The sequence below is a fragment of the Strix uralensis genome, chromosome 16 (assembly GCF_047716275.1).
Source record: "Strix uralensis isolate ZFMK-TIS-50842 chromosome 16, bStrUra1, whole genome shotgun sequence".
Lineage (NCBI taxonomy): Eukaryota > Metazoa > Chordata > Aves > Strigiformes > Strigidae > Strix > Strix uralensis.
Genome location: NC_133987.1, coordinates 17,055,436 through 17,073,097, shown reverse-complemented (window position 1 = coordinate 17,073,097; position 17,662 = coordinate 17,055,436). Strand labels below are relative to the sequence as shown.

Sequence of the window (17,662 nt, the reverse complement as noted above, 5' to 3'; positions counted from 1 at the left end):
CCTCTTCCCGGCGTCCCCCGCGGCGGGAGCGCGCGGCCCCGCTTCCGCTGCCCCGGGCGGGCGCCATGGCGCCGCCGCGCGCCGCGCTCTGCCTCTTCGACGTGGACGGGACCCTCACCGCCCCGCGACAGGCCGGTCCCGGGGGCGGCGGGGCCGGGGCCGGGGCTGCGGGGTGCTGAGGGGCGGCTCTCGGCGGGCGGGGCCTAGTCCAGGGGTGTTGGTGCCGGCGGCCCGGGCCCGGAGCGCGGCCCGGCACTGAGCGGCACAGGCCCGCGTTACGGGCTGTTAGCCGGCGCGGCGGATTCCCCATCCGTTTCCGCGATGCTTGATGTGCAAACTTTGCCGTTTAAGGCAAAAAAAATTCCTCCCCTTTTCTTAAAGATCTGCACAGAACGGCTGGTCTGTAATAATGACTGCGGAATAGAGATGCTGGTCTCCTGATTAGAATGCTGACAAGGCTAATTATTTTATTTTGGAATCCAGAAAATCACGGCAGAGATGGCCGCGTTTCTGCAGAAGTTGCGTCAGAAGGTGAAAGTTGGAGTCGTGGGTGGTTCAGATTTTGAAAAGATTAAGGAGCAGCTTGGCGATGACGGTAAGGACAGCAGCTGATGCAATCCCTTGCACTGAATTGCTTACCAGGAAGTTGTGAAGGGTAAATGTAGGTTAAACCCTGTTTGTTCTCCTCCTTCCTTGCTTTTTAACTTTTCCCCTGTTTTTGTTGTTGCACTCAATCTATTAAAAGGTTTTTACAAGCATTTAGAAACTGCAACCCGTGTTTGCGTTTTACAGATATCTCGGTGTCTTATTAACGTGAAGTTATTAAAGTGAAATCCCGACTTTGTGAAGGAGGGCATTTTAACATTGTCTTTTTAAAATGGAATTCTGTACATAAGATAGGTGTGCAGGCTGCTCAGCTGTCAAGCGCATCCCTGAAGGATCTTATTAACTGGGGTTACAATGCAGAGATGGACTCTTGCTTTAGTCCTTTGAGAGGCATTTCCTTTTCTGTATAAAAAGCTATCTTTAATGGTCTTTACTTAATTGATGCCACTGCTAGCCTTCTGTAATGCCCAAATAACTCACAATTTGTTTGGCTTACAGGTGGTCTCCAGTAAGCCACATCATCTCGCATTGCGCTAAGAGTCTCACAACTCTCATACATCTACTGTAGATTAGTAACATCGAGAAAACCAACCTACAGTGGTGGTATTTGATTTGCTCTCTAGCCAGGCTGTGTGCCAGGTTTTTGTACATTTGAAGTGTCCGGTCACTTCCTTACATTTAATGTAAAGATGTACTTGCAGGAGAGGAGGAGCCTTTAAGCAAAAAGATAACTTAATGGAAAGACTTCATGTGATTTGAGGTGTGTGTTAATCTTGGAGAGAAATGAGAGTGGCTTTGATCTTGTGCTCGGTGTTATGCTGCTGAATCTTTCATGCTTTATGATGTAATGTTTGCTGTCTTTTAACCTAATTCTGCATTTAACATACAGGGGAAGTTACTAGTTACTGTCTTTTTGTTTGGTTGTAGTGGTTGAAAAATTTGACTACGTTTTCCCAGAAAACGGTCTTGTAGCTTACAAAGATGGGAAATTCTTGAGCAAGCAGGTAAGTGTGAAATTTCCAGTAATGTGAAAGAGAAGTTTTCTAAACAAGATTTTGCTTTGTCACTATACTGCAGTCCTCTGTGATCACCCTTCTAACTAATTGCTGCTGTTTTCATGGGTTACTTCTGTAGCAGATCATTCATTTGGCGCTCTGATTCATGTAATGACAATCTGCACCTTGGGCTTTATTCTTTGGGGTATTCTCCAAACCAAAAGCTATTGGAGTGTCTGATCAAAAAAGAACAGTGAAAATCCTGGAACAGCCTTTCCCTCAGCTTACCCCTAGGAAATGTGGCCAAGCCCTCTGCTCCTGGAGGTCCTGTGGAATATGGCATTTCACAGCTGATGTCTGTTGGGCCTTAGGGTTCAGAAGTTTATGGTAGATCTCTTGTAGCTGCTTTTTAGTATTAATTCAGGGTGCACACTGTGATGTGTTGTATAAGCTAGAAGGTAAATACTCTAAATTAATATACATCTGATTCTAGATACCCTAATCATCTTCATTGGTTCAACATAAGTAATGGAGATGATTAAAAATATAAGAGAACCTGGCTGAAATTGCTGATTTGAGCAGTGGTTTCCAGTTTACTGCAGTAATGATCTCCATTTCTTCACGCTTGGCTACGGTAGACATTAACTGCAGTTTTTTGTTTAGGTCTGCTGTCTTTGGGCCACACTGTTTCCTTCTAAAGCAGGTACTAGTAGGGAGCTTATTAAATGAGAGTTTGGAGTTACGGTTTAAAAAACCCAAAGTAAACAAAATTAAAAATGAGAGCCTTTAGTTAGTACCATGTGTGCATCCACTGCGAGTTACTTCCTGAAGGCATGTTTCTTTGTGGTACTACCTATGCCTGATTATCCACTGTTGGTGTTTTCCTTGTGACTTGTTTTTAGAATCTCAAATTTTGGACCTTTGGTTGAATGCTGTTTATTTTGTTAGAACATTCAGGGCTACCTGGGCGAGGACATACTTCAAGATGTAATCAACTACTGCCTGAGTTACATTGCGAAGATTAAACTGCCAAAGAAAAGGTCTGTGCATACACACATCTCGGTGTCACCATATTCTCCATGTTGTAGTGTTGAGCATCTGCTCAGCAGAAACCGAGTAATTCGTGTTTTAGGAACACTGTATACGTGAAACAGCTCAGTCTAGGCATACAAAGACAAGATCCCAGCTGGAGCACAGGGTTTGAAATACTGATTCAGCATTTTTATTTAAGAGGGAAGGAAGTTCAGTTTTGAAGCAGGAGTATTTCCTTGGCGTGTTTGGAATTCAGCAGCATAACGTTTTCCAGAGATGAGGAGTGTGCAGTCAGCTCAGCATTATGTGACACGAGAGGGTGCAGCTGCACAAGACATTAATGCGGTTGACACGGACTGTCTGCCAGGCCACCTAGAAACACCGCCAAGGTCGCTCTCCATTTCGCTGCTTCACCCCAAAGCTGACAGGCTGGCTTGTCAGGGTCTGAGAATCGGGTTGACAGGATGCTCCAGTCATACTTTTAAAACCAAATCATACTTTTAAAAGGCGGTAAGGATGATGTTGACGTTGCCAGATTCAAATAAAAGTCCAAAAGACTCCTTGATGCCAGAGGTTCCTATGTGTTTGGGGGTTTTTGCATACAATGAGGCTGAAGGAGACATCTGATGCCCATTGTCTTCAGAATTAAATGAAAATTCATTGTGATAGTATTTTGAGCAATTTTTCATTGTTTTCTGTTTCATTAATCGATTCTTTTTCAGGGGCACTTTCATTGAGTTCCGAAACGGGATGTTAAATGTGTCCCCCATTGGAAGAAGCTGCAGCCAGGAAGAACGAGTTGAGTTCTATGAACTTGATAAAGTGAGTTACAACTCTTGAAAACTATCCAACTCTTCTGGAAGAGGCAGTTATGGCCAGGTTATGAATTTTAAAAAGCTTCTATACATTGTGCAGTTTTTCTCGTTTTAATCACTTCCATGTGGTTTAACTAAAACTTCTTCATTCAGACTTCAGGAAATATATAATAGGGGTTTTTTTGTTGCAATAGCTAAGGATGATTACTTGCAGAAGGGGTGGGTTTGGCTCATGTTTCTTTTAACCCTATATCCAGAGTACTGACCATCCTACCCTCTATACATGGGGTTCCTGAAAAACCCTGTTGTAGATAAAACCACACTTGGGTGCTTTTCAGTATACCAGCCTCTATCCGTTCAAATCAACAAAAAAATATTCCTTTTCTTGTCAACTCTTTTAAAGCCTTTTAAAGCAGAATTTAAAAACTGAGGTCAAACTATCCACCATTTATTTTCATTGGTACACAGCTAAATGTGCGAGACTGTTCAGAATCTGAGCCATGGTATCAGAGTTCTGTTCCCTGCTATACCATAACAACTGTTTCTGACCTGATAGAAAAACTGAAATCTAATTCCTCAAAAGCAACTTTTTTCTGTGACTCAGTTAACGGATGCTGAAAGATAGCTAGGCCCAAGGCATTCTGAAAATACCCTTTCTGGAGTATATGGCATCAGAAGATGGGTACCGGTTTTGAGATTCTTCTATGGCTCAGTCTCCCCATTTGTCAAACTGAATTTTACCAGGAGTTGAAGCATACTTCCTTAGTATTCTAAGATTTTCAGATAGAAAAGCAGATGTATGTGAAGTCTTGCTCTCATTTTTACAAGTCAGTAACACATTAAAGTGGAAATATTCTCAGCATGCTTTCAGTAATAATAAAATGTATCTATGTCACCCTAGTCCTGGTACTTAGACCTTTGGATTTTTTTTTTAGGTTATCTTTTTATTGATGAATTAACACAGCATGTAACTGGTGTTTTGTTTTGGTTTTGGTTTTTTTTTTAACAGAAGGAACATATAAGAGAGAAATTTGTAGCTGATTTACGAAGAGAATTTGCAGGAAAAGGCCTCACATTTTCTATAGGTATCACATTAAAAGAATTTAATTTTAAACATCATTTAATTTAAATTTTACTTAAGTCATATCCTCTTACAGCTATGACATGTCCTATCTCCTTTGTGTGACAGTTATCTCTCTGGGGGTGGTTGCAGACATTGCATGCAGGACTAAGCCTCTTCTTTCCTCTTAGGCTTTCATTTGGTACATTTTAATTGAAATCCATCAACAAAGAGAACTTCATTGCTTGTCTTCAGTTCAATTGTCCTTTAATGTCAGTTGTGTGACTGATTCTGCTCATTCTGAAACATATTACATGCTTCTGATTAGTCAAGAGTTGTTCCTGCGAATCAATTTTGATCAGAAATACTACATCAGTACTGTTCCCTTGGTTCTTCAGCTCTCTAGCTGCATTGTGTGGGAGGAAGGAAAGAAAATCCAAAAGCAAGCGCAAGCTTAAAGAGAAAAGTGATAATAAGGGGGAATTAATTTTCCATGTATTTTTTTCCCCTCTCCCCCAATATATTACTGCATTCTTGCCTTTTATTATTTTTCAGAATTATAAACAAGCATGGTTGCTGTTAGTGCTGTGGTATTGAGGCACTAAGCAGGAATGAACTGCGCTATGGCTCTCCTAAAGCATGTTGTAAATACCTTTTTGACACCCGCTTCAACTGGGAATCACGTTTTTGTGTATCAGTGAAGTCCAAGGATCAGAACTGGAACAGGACAACTCCTGTTAGGCTGTGTTAAAAAGGCTGATTTCCTCCTTTTTCTGTTCTGAAAGCTTTAGAAAGTCTTTGCATAAGACTTTATGGCTGTACATACACTGATGCCTGTATTCATTCATGTAGTTTCTTTCTAAAAGTAGAAAGATTAAGTGTAATTTTTAAAAATAGGTTCCGTTTGAGAGCAGTGAGTGTTTGGGAGCATGCTTAGACTTTCACATTTGTTTAATGGGTAAATAATAATCTGTAAATCACAACTGCAATAACTGATACCCAATAAAACACTTTCTGTACTCGTAAGGCTTAACTCCAGGGTCTCGTAACATTTCTGTGACTTCTGCAAAGCTCCCTCTACCAAAAATCTTACCCAGTTTAGGTTTTCTCACTTACTCTCCCCTCAGAAATATGTTCTTACAATAAAACAAAGTTTGCTTGGTTCATGTCTATCCTAGGAGGCCAGATAAGCTTCGATGTGTTCCCAGATGGCTGGGATAAGAGGTACTGCTTAGGAGTCATTGCCGATGATGGATACAAGACTATTTATTTCTTTGGAGATAAGACTATGCCAGTGAGTACGTTGTTTTGTATATACATTTCAGAGCTTCAGTTTTAAACCACAAGCACTCTAGGTTCTAAACAGTCGCCTTCTGCCTGACAAGAATTGAAGTCAGACCATACTACGTGTCCGTGTTTAAGTGGCTGTGTGTTACTGGTCAGCGTAATGCTGGGACATAGCCACGAGCACAGATTTTTATTCTGCTTCCTGACGTGAACACAGTGTTCCTGACAGACTTGATAGAGCGTGTTTTTAAACTGAACTTCTGTAATTATATTAGAAACCTAGGTGATGTGACTACATAAAACTGATTATCCTGTTTGGTTACTGTAGATTGATGCTTCTTGGTGGCTGGTGTTTATTAAATGTATTTGTTTTCCATTGGATTTAATACTGTTCTTTTGCTAACCACTCTGTCTCCATGTTGAGGAGCTGGAGTTGTACGTAATCCCTGTCCTGTGTCACAGCTAAACAACTCCACAGGGTGGGTGATTCAGAGGCTTTTGAACACACTGAGCAGAGACCTGACCAGAGCTCCAAGCACACGGACTTGGAGGAAATCAAAGCTGTCTGAACATGGCCAAGGGACGGTGTCAGGCTAAGTTTTACATGAATAGGCTTAGTTTTATAGGAACTTACAGTTTTATAAATTACAAAAAACTATTGCTTAATAAATTTAAAAAGGCCAAGTTTTATAAGAAAAAGACAGGCTTTAAATTAAAGTGTTTTTTCCCCCCTTGACACCAGCTGCAGAAGTAATCACCTGTTGTAATCACCAGTCCCTCTGGCATAGAGTTTACGGACAGTTGATTTTAAACCCTGTAATTGGCAGTGCAGCATTTTCAGGGTTTTGAAGTAGCAGGAGTCGCTGCTGACTCACTGGAAGGCAGCATGGCAAGCAACCTACAAAAAGCAGATAACTGCTTCCTGTAGTGCACGAAGCTGTGGCTTTCGGGGATCTCTGCTCACGCAGGTGGCAGCACCTTTGTTCCCTGAGCCAGCTGTGAAAGGATCTTTCATTGCTCTCCTGTGATTAGAAACCAGTTACAAATGTCACATCAGACCAGTAGCTAGCAAGACCAAAACACTAGTGCAGTACTGAAGGAGCGACAGTCTTAATGATTTAACTAAAAGGAAAGAAAACCAAGTTGGAAGGAAGAGGGTAATGCAAGTGAGTTACAAATACCACGTGCTGGTGTAGTGTTCTGTAACAAGCTTTACTCCCTAATATTAACAAGTAAACAACTTTTAAAAGTCAGTACTGGGTTGCTATACAAAACTAGGAACATGGCTAAACTTACACTGAGAGCTCTACTCCTTCATTACCACCACTGCCGTGTGGGTCAGGAAGTTCTCATGCATGTGGTTGTGGTGTTCAGCAGAAGTTTCAGTACAGGTGTGCTAGAATAGAAACACATTATGCAAAATCTCAAAATGGTGGTTCCCGTTTTTTTAGCTTTTTGGAAGACATCTTAGACATGATTGTGTTACCACAGAATGGTTTGGGTTAGAAGGGACCTTAAAGCTCATCTAGTTCCACCCCCCTGCCGTGGGCAGGGACACCTTCCACTAGCCCAGGTTGCTCAAAGCCTCGTCCAACCTGGCCTTGAACCCTTCCAGGGAGGGGGCAGCCACAGCTTCTCTGGGCAACCTGTGCCAGTGTCTCACCACCCTCACAGGGAAGAATTTCTTCCTCGTATCTAATCTAAATCTACCCTCTGTCAGTTTAAAACCCCTACTCCGCATCCTATCACTACATGCCCTTGTGAAAAATCCCTTCTTTCTGTAACTGTTATGTCCCTTCTTTCTGTAATTTCCTTTGTGTGTCCCTCTTCCACTCCAAGACTGTGACTATACCTTAAGTTAAATAAAATTCTCTTCTGCTTTTTTCCTTTTCTGTTTTCAGGGAGGGAATGACTATGAAATTTTCACAGACTCCAGAACAGAAGGCCACAGCGTCACATCCCCACAGGATACAAGAAGAATCTGTGAAGAGCTATTTTTTAAATAAAAGACTTTTTAGAATTCACACTTACAAAACGGTTAAGACAGCTTTATAACTCAAAACATCTTCCTTCATTCTGTATTGGTTTTTGTAATTGGTCATGAATAGCAAGTGCTTTGCAGGTCAGTCATTACTGAAGGGAAACGTTTTAATTGAAGAGAACCTTGCTGACCATGGAATACAGCAGAACTCATTTAGCACTGTCCTTCACTGTTTCCATTCACACAAGTACTTTGTTTTCTTTTTAGTTGGTTGTATTTTTTGGGTTGGTTTTTAAGTCATCAGTAACATTCCTTAGCTAATTAATTACATGACTTACGGTCTCAAAATTGGCCTGCAAGGCTCTGTACCTAGTTTTTATTTTGAAGCTGCTATTCAGAAGATGAACGTTTTAAGAGCCGTTTTTTTCAAAATCGTACCTTGTGCTACAAAGACATGAATTAATTATAAGACAGTTGGGATTTTCTTGTTTAAAACTGGAAGATGAGTAAAAGAGGCAGGTTTTATTTCCTTCTAGGGGTGGGAAGATGGAACTGAGCCAGAAGTCCCTGACCTCACCCCTGTTCCAGTGCATGCTCAGAGTCTCCCACCACAGGAGAGGCTGGGCCAGCTGGTGCCAAAGTTACCTCCTCGGTACAGATGAGGTGCCAATACACAGTACAGTTCATAGTACCTGCACTTTTTGCAGGCTTTTTAATTCTAAAAAATAAATTTATAAAAATTAAAACAACTTGAGCACAGTAGCAAAATGTATTTGTCACTAATTCCATTTCTGATTTTCCTGGTAAGACATGAAGGGTAGATGAGATTTTAAGTACTAAGGAAAATGACCTAAACTATGTTTCTATTAAAATTCAAGTTGAAGCATGAAAATCAGTGTAACTTAATGTTACTTTTCTCATCTGGCATTAGGAAAGTAATCTTGTGTATGAACAGTTTAATACAGTAAAGAAAAATAATCTCATCATGGAAAAACTACTACTTCAATGTGTCATTTTGGCAAATAAAATACATAAACCAGACCTGTTGTATGCTGCCTGTCTCTACAAGGAAATGACTGACTCAAATCTTTCCAATTCCAAGTTTATGTGATACTCACACAGTAAAAAGGGGAGAATCCCTTTTTGTGTACAAACTGAAATCCCTAAAAGGGCTTCTGAAGAAGGAGGGGGAGCTGTGATGCATCAGGACTCTCATTTTCCAGCAGTCCTGCTGTGCCTGCTTCCACAGGGTGACGGGGCAGAGCCAGCGGAAGGTGCCAGGCTGTCAGAGCTGGGGCTCTGGGTGCACACACCAGAGGTACCCGAGTGTTTGGTTACTGTCCTGCATGGCTGTTGCATGTATTAGCAGAAAGCTCCCTGTGCAGAACACGCTGTGCCAGACCAAACCCAGATTGTTTTCAGCCTCAAACAAACACCTGCATGCACATACCTGCATACGTTCCCGTCTTAAAAGCCTGCTGGTCAGCCTTGCGCAGCCACTGCCAAGAGCTAAGGTTTATCTCCTGCATCTCATGCCAGCAGAGGACGAGCAAACTTTCTGTCTCTGAGGCGAGAAAAACCAGACAACAAAGCAAAGCAACCCACAGTGCCTAGTCCCTGGCTCCCCTCTTACCGTCTCTAGCAGGAGTTTAAACCAGGGGCAGGCACAGCCCTTCCTGCCTTGGGCAGCCTCTGCCTGGGTCCCCTCCCCTGAGGCCCAGCTAAATCTCTGCTGTGAGTTTCGACTGCTGGCTGCTCTCTCAGGGGAGCCCCTTCTGAAATGTTCTGGCCTCCCTTCCCAGAGTTTCAGCTGAAATGACCAGGCTATGCTACACCTCCCTGTTCCCCCCTGCTACATGCTAATACAAGTAATAGCCAATATTAAATGTTATATAATGAAAGTAAATGTACAGAAGTAGTAGTATATATTACACACTAACCTATTAAGCAGCTAGAGAACTTGCTGAATTACTCCATAATAGTTCTGGAAATGCCAGTCAGTTGATACCAGAATCCTTTTTAAAACACTCAATATCATCATACACGTGTGCATATGCAGGAACCTGCATTCTCCCGTCTTCAATGCTAATCATCTTCAATGCCAAACTGCGCAGAGAGCAGACTGAAGACGTACGTTAAAGCATTATAATGGTCGCATTTATTTTAAAGAAAGCAGTGTGTGATATTTCAACAAGCTGGATAGTGTTAAATCCACCACTACTAAGTCTTACGGTTAATAAAAACCAAACAAAACCCCAAAACCCCACTACAGGCTGGTCATTATAGCACACTATGGTGTAATACAGGTACAGCTAAGGTAAAACAAGCCATGGCAGCAGTCACCAGCCTCGGTACATCTGTGCTCTCCCCAGGTCAGAGCTCGGAACAGATCATCTGCCATGAAAGAGCCTTAAACACATTTCATGGCAGCGAGCACTGCAAATAGGCAACTGAAATTATACTGTTTCAGACAACTAACAGAAAAGTATCATGCCATCTTTTTTATTGTTTTTTATTTGCAAAGTCAATAAAAATCCAGTTAGGAACATAGAGAAAAACACTTCATTTGAAAAAAAGATGTGGAAAGCAAATAGGAACAGAGCTAAGTTAGTTGCACTACAACTACACAAAATCTTGCAGGCAGAGAAGAGTCAGAGCAAGGGTGACCATATCACATCCTACCAAGCAAGTTTTCCAGGGAAACAGCTGGAGAAGCTACTTCACTGAGACAGCTGAGCCTACTAAGTAACACACAGTATTTTATACACAGTCATCTGAACAGCATACAACTTGCTTTTCAGAAGCACAGTTACACTGCCTGCCCAGTGGAATACCATAGCAGACATTCAACTATATGCAATCAAGAAGGTCATCTTCAGCTTTGTCTAAATTCAGACACAGTCAGAGGCTATGAAGTATCCACTCTACTACTCTACAGCTTTCTACGACTTACCTTGAAGCACATTTTTTAAATTTTGGTTTGCTTTTTGCCTTTTTTTTTTTTTTTTTTTAAATACTGGCCTATAAAATCTGTTGCTAATCAACCATCAAGGCACCTAAGTAAATTCACAAACAATCCAGGCTTTAAAACCACAGTATTCCACACATCCGCAGACATGCCGTTTGCAAACGGTGTACCTGAAGGGCACCCAGCCGTGGCCATCCGAGCGTAACCACCAGATGGAGATTTTACACCCTGCGGCAGCTGCTCTGTTTGTGAACTTCCTTCCACGAGGAAAACAAATGGCAGCAACGAACACGCTTTCTCTCTCCCAAGGCAAGGCATTCAGGCACTGTTATCGGCAGAAAGCGTACTCCAACCCTTAGAGAAGAGCAGCTCAAGGGAACACAGTGTTCACACACCGCCAGGGCCTTGGAGTTGTGCCTCTGCTATGGCTGTCTGCGCTAGAAGAGCTCTCCTTCACACCTCTCCCTGATTCCCCTGGGCATTTCCTGGAATCAGTTCACAAGATAAAAAAACAACACCAAACCTCCCCTCCTCCACCGAGCACACAAACTAGGTCTCTTTAAAATACATTTTTTGTAAACACATTACGCTAGATTTTTTTCATTAGCATTTGAATTGCCTTTTTTTTTTTTCCAGGCCAGCTGTAAAAATGGTAATTTTGGCCTGCTTCTGCTTTATTGACAATGCAGTATTTCCTCCCACACAATACGTAGAATATTCTTAGGACAAGTCCCCCGCAGCCAGTTGTTAAGCAGTGACCACGCAGGCAGCAGCCGCGCTCCCTCTGGGACGCCTCAGGAGCTGACGACATGCCCCGACCAGGTCTCGTGCTTGGTTCCAGGAGCTAGATGGGTAATCACCACCTCCACCGCCTGCAGCTTCTCGTTCTTCGGAGGGATGGTGCACATCTTGTAGGTGACCTCGTCGCCTGCCACAGGAACATATTCGCCTTCAATACTGTGGATGGGAAGCTTCAGTTAATCATAAATCACATAAACACTTACTCTTTTGCAGCTTTTTAAAATTTTTATCATAATGATTATCTTAGGTGCTCAAGATACTCCAAGTTTGTTTATAGAGCCCATCATCCACCAAAGCACTTGTCTTGCAGAAAAATCCATGGAAAACACTATAAACACCACCACCACGCTAAAATATTAACCAACCAGAAAAAAAAAAAAAAAAAAACAAATACAAAAAACTCACTCTCTAATATGCCTTAAAAATTAATCAGGTGAGCCCAGCCTTGGACAACATTGCTGTGAACCATGCCATAACCTCTTGCTCACTGGCAGCACTAGAGGGCAGGGCTGACACTCTTCAGCACTTCATTTGGGGATTTGTTTTTTTAAACTATAAGAAGTTGTGTTGTTTTTTTTTTTTTTTAAATCTCCTCTCACTTAAGCTTTTGAAGTTTGAGTGGGGTTTTTTTCTTTTTTTTTAAAGAAGGATTATATCATGCCAGTCATTGATTTTTACCTTTATGTTACTCCACCATAACACAGTTTGTCTGTGGTATGAAAAAAAAGAGCCCCAGTAAGACACAGTGTCAAATATTTCAAAATTACTTGCTGTGAAAAGAGAGTTCTGCAGTGTAACGCATCAGGGTCACAGAAACTCATCCAGCAATCAGGAATATTTCCAAGAGTCGCTCACTCCTACCTAGCCTCTATCAGCGTGATGACGTGGGATGCGAGTCCTTCTCTGGAAACACTGGGAAACGGCAAAAGGGCTGTCACCTTCTGTTCAGAATGATGTACTGATGAAACAGAGAACTGCAAAGGGCAACAGCCTTCCTCGCCTCTACCACTGTGTTCAAGATCAAAGCTTTTTAATAAACATCCCAGCATGCAGCAATGAAGACAGGTAGCGATGCCTTCCAACCTGCATTACCAAGATTCTCTGACAGTTGAAAGGATGCTACTTCACCTTTCTTTAAATATACCTACAAAATCCCATGCTCAGGTTCCCCTGCTCTGACAACCTCCTAGGCTCTAGATTTCTTGTTTGAGGGGGTTTTTTTTCCAGTGTTTTTCATCAGCCTTTGTATTTGTGAACAGATAAATGCTAATTATAAATTCTACCGGATGCCTAATTGGTATGACTTGCTTGTGTACTCATATTACACTGGGGGTAAGACTTGGGTTCAGGGGGCAGGGCGGGGAAGTCTTCCAGGTCAGAAATTTGGCACGCACCGTTGGGTTTGTTATTTGCCTTTGTTGAGAGCATACTGGGAACATACACCACCCAGGAATTTTACCCTACACGTTTCTGTTAATTGCAAGATTTTAGCAGTGCCCTTCATATCCACTCTTATGTTTTGATCCATTACTGCTACAGCTTCTCTACTGCAGGAAAGACTGGTAGGACTGACAGCAAGTAAATATACTGGCCCTTACTGCCAGTTGTAACTTCATACCACATTTTGTTTCCCCCCCCAGTTATGCAGAACTTCTTCAGCTTCATCTCCTGCACTCCCTCTCCCCCACCATTCCCCCTTTGAGGGCTGCCTCAGCTTCTGCTCCCCTTGGACTTGTGCATCACGACTGCTGCTCAGGGAGCTGATGCACCGGGCTGCAGCTGAGCAGAAGCAGCCTGTACTCAGGGGTGAGACAGGGTAAGCACACATGTACAAGGGAAGCTAAAACTGACCCATAAATTATAACTTCTCCCATGGGAAATTCAGAAGAAAAGTCATTGTTTGCTAACTGATTGTATCAACATGATATTGAAAATGCTCCTGTATCTAAATATGGATCTAAAACCTGCTAAGCGGAGTTAAAAGCATTCCCAAGGCCTGGGACTTGAAACATGTCCTTCAGGCTTTATTTCCCTGGGCTAAACCCCTACTCCAGCGCTGCCTGTGACTGCAGGAATCAGACCCAAGAGGGCATGTCCCAAGCTGAACTCTTCAGAGCAGTGCCTGGGAAAATGGCAGTAAATGGAAGGCCGAAAAAATATTTACAGAGAAGTCAAGATAAAGCCTCCTTTATCAGATCTGACAGCCCTCTCCTCCCCACACAGGCTGATCAGACTGACCCTTATTTACTTTCAAAGTCTCCAGGCCAACCTGTCAGCCCAGCCCTGCATCACACTGGACAGACTATGTTCAAGCTCCCACATCTATACTCTTGCTGTGGCTGTCCTCTTCAGTTATTGCCTTCATTTATATTCCACTTCCCCCATTTTTAACAGATTTAATACTTACTGTATTGCCACCAAATTCTCTGCAGTTTATCTTAACTTTGAAACAGAAGATTTCAAGCAAGGATGAGAAGATGCTACTTGTACTGTCACAGAGCCTGACAAGTGAACATGAAGGCCCAAGAAGAAACACAGGAGAGGGTCAAACCACGAGGGAAAATAGGAATGCCATGTAAAAAAAAAAAAAGACATTTTTCCAACTTGAATCTCTTGAATGATCCCATGATGCCAAAAAAATTGTTGCTATTGAGCTAAAACCACATTGCCATGAGCGCTAACTCACAACACAAGCCATGCAGGATGTCAGTCCACCTGAGCAAGACCGCCTCCTTCAGTGGAAGGCAATACAGCAACAGGCATTTTATCCGTACAAAGGAACACAGGACTAGCAAAACACAGTGAGCAGAAACATCTCCCAGCTCAGATGTAATGAATGTAGACAATACCAGCTGAAGCGGAAAGTCTACACTGACTCAAGTACAGCTGAGCCACCAAAACAAGTCGTAATGAAACATGTTTCTTCATGTGGCCTCAAGCACTGGGACCAGCTGCAGACAGTGTTTTGGGGAGCCCAGGCAGAGTAGTTACATGGGGCTGCAACTAAGGCAGCATCTCCTCTTGACATTATAGCCACCCACTTCACAGCCCCAGGTACTGCCTTTGATCCCTGCACAGAGGCTGAACACGCACAGTGAGCGGTAAGCTCAGAGTCACCACTCTGCCGGCATCAAATGAAACGGATGCCCTGCCCAGGAAGGGATCTCATGTTTGGCTGAAAGGTTTTTTCTAACAAACAGGAACCTTACGTGTTCTTTAAACGCTCCGGTAAAACAGGATGAGATGCAGTTAGCGAAATAAACATCGAAATCTGCAAAAGATATCAGTGGGTATGGTCAATGTAGAAGGAAAGTGGATTCACACTGTCTCCTGAAGCAACAAAGGCAGGGTTTTAATCTCCTGAAAAACAGAGATAAATTAGGTATCACTTGAATCTTCACATTCAAGTGAGAAGTACAGCTTAAGTGCTAAAAAAAGGATGAGCATTTTGTTGGGGTGAGTTTGGTTTAAAATTGAAATATGAATATATACCTGGATGAGTTCTGGTAAGAAGGGGGTTGTAGATGTACTGGTAACCAAAGCAGTCCTGTTTTTCCAAGAAATTAAGAACAACTGCATCAATACACACAGAAATGGTATGCCTAATGTATGACAGGCTGCAGTCAGAGAGAGGAGAAGCAAAGAGACTAGCCCACACTGGAGGAGTCTCAGCTATCACTGAAAGCCACTGCATCCCTCAGCACTTGTTAGATGACTGTTCAGGGTACTGGCTAGGGTCTGCACAGAGGGGGGAAAAAAAAACCAAACCCAAAACATTTGCTGACCCAAATTTCTTAGACTTGAATCATGAGGTTAATTACTCCTGTCCTTTCCACTAAACAGATCACATTAGCCCTAAAGTCTGCTAAGCCCTAAACATTACTCATAAAATTATACTTTTCTCCACCAGAAAGCACTTCCTACAGGGCTGAGCATCACGCTGACAGCATCAGATGCTTTCTTGGTTTCTTTCCTTAACCAAACTAACTAAAAGAGACTGAAGCTTGTGATAAAACCTCATTCAACCCCAATAATGGCTTCTTGTCATGCCCTAGTTTGTCTTATTTCTTTCCCTGCTTGTTGAGGTGACCTTACCCCATCAAGACCAGGCCTGTTCTTTGCATAGCTGTGTAAAAAGGTTGTGGCCACAAACAGCTTGAATTTCATTTTCTGCTTTTGGCCTTTAAACTTTTCTCCCACAGATCAGATATTCTTTTCTTCCCGGCAGCTTTCTGATTACCAGTTATTCTTGGTGCCTACTGAATAGGAGACTATTAACTCATTGCCCCCAGTGCACATGAAAAGCAAGGGGACAAAGGTCTTAGTTTGCAGCCTGAGTAAACCTGTTGCGAACAGTGTTCCCAGCATAGTGTTTGCCCACCAAATGCTACTTCTGGCATAGATGCAGCCTTACTCCAGCATTGTTATCACTACACGATGCTTGGAAGCAGGAACAAACAACATCCAGATCGTGCAGTACTTCTGGTGGTGTCAAGAAAGCACAATATAATGACACTCGAAAGATGATGAGATGATATGGCACTGGAGGCAGAGCCCTACACAAAGCTGCGGGAAGATCCTCCATCAGGAAGCAATTGCCTTAAGCGCTGGGAGGGAAATGAACTGGAAAAGATCTGAGACAGTAAACAGAGATCTTGGAACAGATTCAGCCTACAACAGCCACGCTGTATACAGTATAAGTTACCTTGATAATTTGGTGGAGGAAGTTAAATACGGACTTTTTTAATGTTATACATTGATTAAATATTTTTAGATCTGTATTTTTTAGTTTTACCCTAACTATATATTAAATGTTGATCTAGAGAAAAGTGAAGATTTTCACTGCTATTTAAGAGACTTGTATGCATGTTCTATTCAAAATAACGGGTATCTATGTATCCAGGAACTTTAAGACACTTCAACAAATTAAGCTAAAAATAAATGCTTTCCTGATGTTAGTGTCGGAGTGAGACACAATAGAGTGAGTTTTAGATTATCCAGCAACTCCCATTTCCCAGCTCAGCGCCAGTCGGGTACAGTGGAGCATTTATCCTGCACTATTTTTAGGGCACTGGGAGGTTATTAGGAAATTACCTAAATAAGGAATGTTCTAGTTCTTCCTTCTCACAGCTGCTATTCATATTCCAGGGCTCTAGTTAAACCTCTTGAGACAAAAACTAAGTCACATGGAAACATTTCTGAACAAGAGTTTTCAGTGAATTCAGAGCCTTGCTGGTCAACAAGCCTGCTACAATCACACCATGTAGCTGCTTCCCATGGATCAATGGGCCATATTATCTTGTGGGCTTCTCAAAGCTCATTTAACACCTCAACACACCTCCCAGGAAACCTGTATTTTTATTAAACAGCAGGACACGACAGAGTAACGAACTATTATGAGTTACTAATCCTGAATGCCCTCCCATGCAGTCCCAGGGTAAGCTGACAGCTCCAGCATTCATCAGCAAAGCCAGCGATGACCTTACCAAGCCAGCTGGTAAGGCAAAGCAGAACCAGGGCTGCCTCTCACCCACCAGTCACACTCGTAACTGGGACAGACAAGTGTGAAAGAGGTCTGAACAAGGAAGAATGCTAGCTGTTAATATCCAAGCTCTCTGCTACGGGACTGCCCCGGTCTCTGTGCCATTGCAGAGAGATCTTCCCAGAAGCTGCCTTGTCTAGGACAGAAGCTGCGCTTCCCTCCTAGTATAGGGGATGCATCATCCTCTTGCCCAGTTCTCTACTGAGATGCCTAGTCTTGGGTCTTTAGTCCATATCCAGGGATAGTTATGGCTCTATATCCACTTTCAACAGCTAGTTCAACACCAAGCAGCACACCACACACCATGAGGAAGAAACTGGTCATCACAAGAGGCAGAGCTTTCCAATGATGCCTGTGTGGACTCAGTCAGAGGTACAGAAAATGCTTGTTCCTGCAAGCATCCAACTTGAATCCTGTCACGATAATACCTACTGTTTGCATCTGGAAACCAAAGCCCAGGACAGTTATGTTCTGTGCTCACTAACCACAAAGAACATCCATCCTCAGGTGGCCAGAGTCTTTTCCAATGCCCACTGCCTGGCTTGCAGGTAGAGTGTAAGTCTTGGTTTTGATCT

General features: G+C 42.6%; 2 protein-coding genes across 8 annotated transcripts in view; one reads left to right on the top strand and one right to left on the bottom strand.

Moving 5' to 3' along the window:
* Window positions 1-24: 24 nt before the first annotated feature.
* Window positions 25-8,817, top strand: PMM2 (phosphomannomutase 2). Its single transcript, XM_074886440.1, has 8 exons — window positions 25-131; window positions 484-595; window positions 1,534-1,610; window positions 2,550-2,641; window positions 3,356-3,455; window positions 4,458-4,533; window positions 5,687-5,802; window positions 7,697-8,817. The coding sequence occupies exons 1-8, from the start codon at window positions 66-68 to the stop codon at window positions 7,799-7,801; spliced, it is 744 nt and encodes a 247-aa protein (XP_074742541.1). The 5' UTR covers window positions 25-65; the 3' UTR covers window positions 7,802-8,817.
* A 1,445-nt stretch (window positions 8,818-10,262) lies between these two features.
* The window catches only part of CARHSP1 (calcium regulated heat stable protein 1), a 73,277-nt gene continuing 65,877 nt past the window's right edge, over window positions 10,263-17,662 (bottom strand). For all 7 annotated transcript variants that reach the window (XM_074886147.1, XM_074886149.1, XM_074886148.1 and 4 more), the window contains one exon: window positions 10,263-11,701. In XM_074886147.1, the coding sequence (XP_074742248.1) occupies window positions 11,539-11,701 (163 nt within the window). In that variant the 3' untranslated portion in view covers window positions 10,263-11,538. The remainder of the gene's footprint in view (window positions 11,702-17,662) is intronic.

Bases quoted from the DNA above. Each gene is read 5' to 3' on its own strand.
- PMM2 (XM_074886440.1), top strand. From the start codon at position 66: ATGGCGCCGCCGCGCGCCGCGCTCTGCCTCTTCGACGTGGACGGGACC. The intron at 1,611-2,549 runs GTAAGTGTGAAA...TTATTTTGTTAG, and splicing joins GGAAATTCTTGAGCAAGCAG to AACATTCAGGGCTACCTGGG. The intron at 5,803-7,696 runs GTGAGTACGTTG...TTCTGTTTTCAG, and splicing joins TTGGAGATAAGACTATGCCA to GGAGGGAATGACTATGAAAT.